The 3,195-nt window shown below is 45.2% G+C and overlaps 1 protein-coding gene across 1 annotated transcript in view; it reads right to left on the minus strand.

Annotated features, from left to right (window-relative positions):
- Positions 1-454: 454 nt before the first annotated feature.
- The window catches only part of ACTR5 (ARP5 actin-related protein 5 homolog), a 9,991-nt gene continuing 7,250 nt past the window's right edge, over positions 455-3,195 (minus strand). The window contains exons 7-8 of the mRNA XM_009275532.1: positions 2,546-2,678; positions 455-1,091 (exon numbers count right to left, since the gene is read on the minus strand). Of these exons, the coding sequence (XP_009273807.1) occupies positions 834-1,091; positions 2,546-2,678 (391 nt within the window). The 3' untranslated portion in view covers positions 455-833. The remainder of the gene's footprint in view (positions 1,092-2,545; positions 2,679-3,195) is intronic.

Consider the following 3,195-nt stretch of genomic DNA (forward strand, 5'->3'; position numbering starts at 1 on the left):
AGTCAAGAGCTGCCTTGCTCAGCCACCACTCTTGTAAAACCCCTTAAGGACCGCACAAGGTTTGGCAGCCCTTCTGGACCGCGCTTTATGGAGGGTTCTGTCTTTATAGCTGGACAGTGCTTTATGTGACCAGTTATGTGACCAGGTGTCCAGTTTCGAACCAAGACATCAATGTTATTGACACAAATGAAGCAAGAAAGTATCTGAAATCCCACCACTTATTCGGCAGTGATTTAGCAGAAAGTGTGTAACAGGAATGAAATCGAACAAGACACGAGTGCAGGAGGCCTCAGGAGGAAAGACACAGATCAGCCCCTCCCGCCGCCAGCAGCACGATGCGTCCTGACCAACACGCCCTGACAAATGCTCGTGGCGACGAGCGAGGGGGACGCCTGCTGGCCTGACTCGCTTGGTACAAGCCCAGCCTCTGGATCATGCAATAAAAGCCGTATAAAACCAGTACATTTTAATTAAATAAAAAAAAGCTGTAAAACATATACTCTCAAAAACCCCTGAGTCTCACTATGACGCTTTGTAAGATGGTATTTTTCTCTGGAACGCACTTCTGTTGTGCTCCTCCTTGCTGATGCATACTCCCGTGCTATGCATGAGCAGCACTAAGCGTTGCAAGTGCTACGACCATTCCAGCTGACGCCCCACCATGGCTTGTCCTCCTCGTTCAAGTGACTGGATGAGATGCTTAGTGCTCTCTGAGCAGCCAGCAAGGCTAGGCTGAAGCCTGCACTCCATGCACAGCTCATACTGCAGCCCAGTAACTCTTCTTTTCTCTGCACTATTATCTCCATCCGAGGGTCTGTGACGAAGGCGCGGTGCTACGCCTGCTCACAAGGATTGCCTGTGCTGGATGTCAGCACTCTGCTAGGTGCTAATGCCTCTGTTGTCCGTGGGGCCTGCTTTGGAAGGCGAATGGGTACATAGACATTTGAAGCACAGTGTTCCTTGAGGTATTCTCCCCCTTTTTCTTCATAGTCTTTTCTGGTTATCCAGCCTTCCTCACGGGTCATGTATTCCACTGCCCAATCCCTAGCCCCATACCAGGCATCTAAAACAGGACTGGAAGCAAGGTGAACCTGGATGGAACGAAAACAGAACAAGGACGTCAATTCAACACAGGAGAGAAAAGCCCTTTTTACCCTGATTACAGTAGTATATGACAAAACCCACTGAATTTCCCAAGTTTGAGCTGATTATTCAGTGCCTCTGGGGAACAGTAATGTTAGGAATGGGTTTGAAGTGTGTTTTCACCTTGAGATCAATTCTCCATGAGCCTACTGTGTTTCTACAGGTTGAGAAAGCACCTGGGTGTATCACATTCACAACCAACAGCCCTCACAGCTGGAAGCCAATGCTGGAAGAGTTGGTGGTACTGCAAAACAAGTATCAAGCGCTCCAGCAAAACTTCCTCCCTGCTTGAAGTAGCAGGGAGGAATACCGCAGGCTAAGAAATCGCTGTATGTGGGAAAGGACCACACGTACTCTTTCCACTGGTGTAGATTCATACTTCCATTTAAATTATTCCTATTACTGTAGCATGAACTGCTTTCCTGGTTCAGCTATGGGCTTGCTAGACTAGACACTGCGTAAATCCCATGTGCGGTATCTGTGATGTGACAGATTTCTGTTAGGACCACACTACAGGCCATATTTTAATGGGAAGAAGGAAGCTCTTATTCAGTCACAAGCAGCGACATTAAAAGCAGAAGAAAACGTGCGCGTTTTCTTCCTATAGACACAAGTTACACACTCAAAACTTAGCAAGCAATATCCTTCCTAAAACTACCAAGTATATGGCTGTAACTAAGTTTGTCAGTCACACCTGGCTCAAGCTACGTGCAATAACTGTACAAAACAAGGGTTGTGGAATCACAAGATTATATTTGCACTGATTTTTTTTCCTCTCCCCAGTTTATAACCTGATTTTCTGTTCAAGAAGTTAGTAGATTTGAGAACACAAGGTGGTTTCAGAACAGCAAGGGAGAGTCTTGCAAGTCTCCTTACAAAACGCATGGCAAGCACTGGGACTTGCCCAGCTTGTGCTGTGCTTGTTACTAAAAACGTAGCAAGGGACCACAGGTTTGTAAGATACTCACTGAATCTCTTTTGCTGCTATCCCAGACAGTCATTACATGTAACAAATTGAACATGTAACTTAGTTTTGAAGTGAGCACAGTTTTTCCCAGCAACTACTCCTAACACAGGTTGCTTGTTCAGATAGTAACTGTCCCAATCCTAAGAAATCAATCTGCGAATTTCCAGCCCAACATGCTTGTGTGTGCATGGTCCTTTAGCTGAAGCAGGTTTTCTTTTTCCAAGGCATCTACCCTACTCTCCCTAATGTCTTAGAGCAACGGTATCTTTGCTTAACCTTCATTTTCTCAGGTCAAAACAGCTGTTTTCAGTGTCTTATAAACCACTCTCCATTCCCATGCTCCAAGTACCCCCGCTCTGTACCTCTCCCAGCCTGCATTACTTTTGAGCATTGATGAACGAACTGTTCACGGAACCATCATGTCAATACATGTACCTGAAAAGACGACTGGAACGGCCTCATTTCGAGGAGTTCCTTCTGGACTCTGGCTTTCAGCCCAGGGTACATTGTATTTCCACCAGTGAGAAAAACATTCTGGACAAGAATAGCTTGTTGCTCCTTTGGATACCTACAAGGAACAAAAAACTTCAGTCTTTCTCAAGGACATCTCTCCCTATGAACTGAACAGCTATGGGGTGATACCTTGTCTTCAGGATTCACTTTGAGAAACTTCCTTCACTTCCCTAGCATGAAAACCTGTGTTCATTTATTTTCTGGAAATTCAGGGGGTGGCAGAAGAAAATCCTTAAAGCACGCTGTGCACTGTACCCCACAAATCAACAACTCAGTAGAGCTGCAATTCTTACATTTCAGAAAATGCAATCCTGTATGTTCATACAGTTCAAGTTGTCTGGAAATAGCTGTCGAGCAAGCGTGCCTGTATCATAACTTAAAAATGTCATCCCTGATTTTGGTCTCGCGAAAACAGAGACTGCCAGTTCGTTGTTTCAAGGGATGGATATTTACAAGGGTGTCCTGGTTTCGGCAGGGATAGAGTTAATTTCCTTCCTAGTAGCTGGTACAGTGCTGTGTTTTGGATTTAGGACAAGAACAATGTTGATAACACACCGATGTTTTAGTTGTTG

Source organism: Aptenodytes forsteri, unplaced genomic scaffold (assembly GCF_000699145.1).
Source record: "Aptenodytes forsteri isolate BGI_AS27 unplaced genomic scaffold, ASM69914v1 Scaffold369, whole genome shotgun sequence".
Lineage (NCBI taxonomy): Eukaryota > Metazoa > Chordata > Aves > Sphenisciformes > Spheniscidae > Aptenodytes > Aptenodytes forsteri.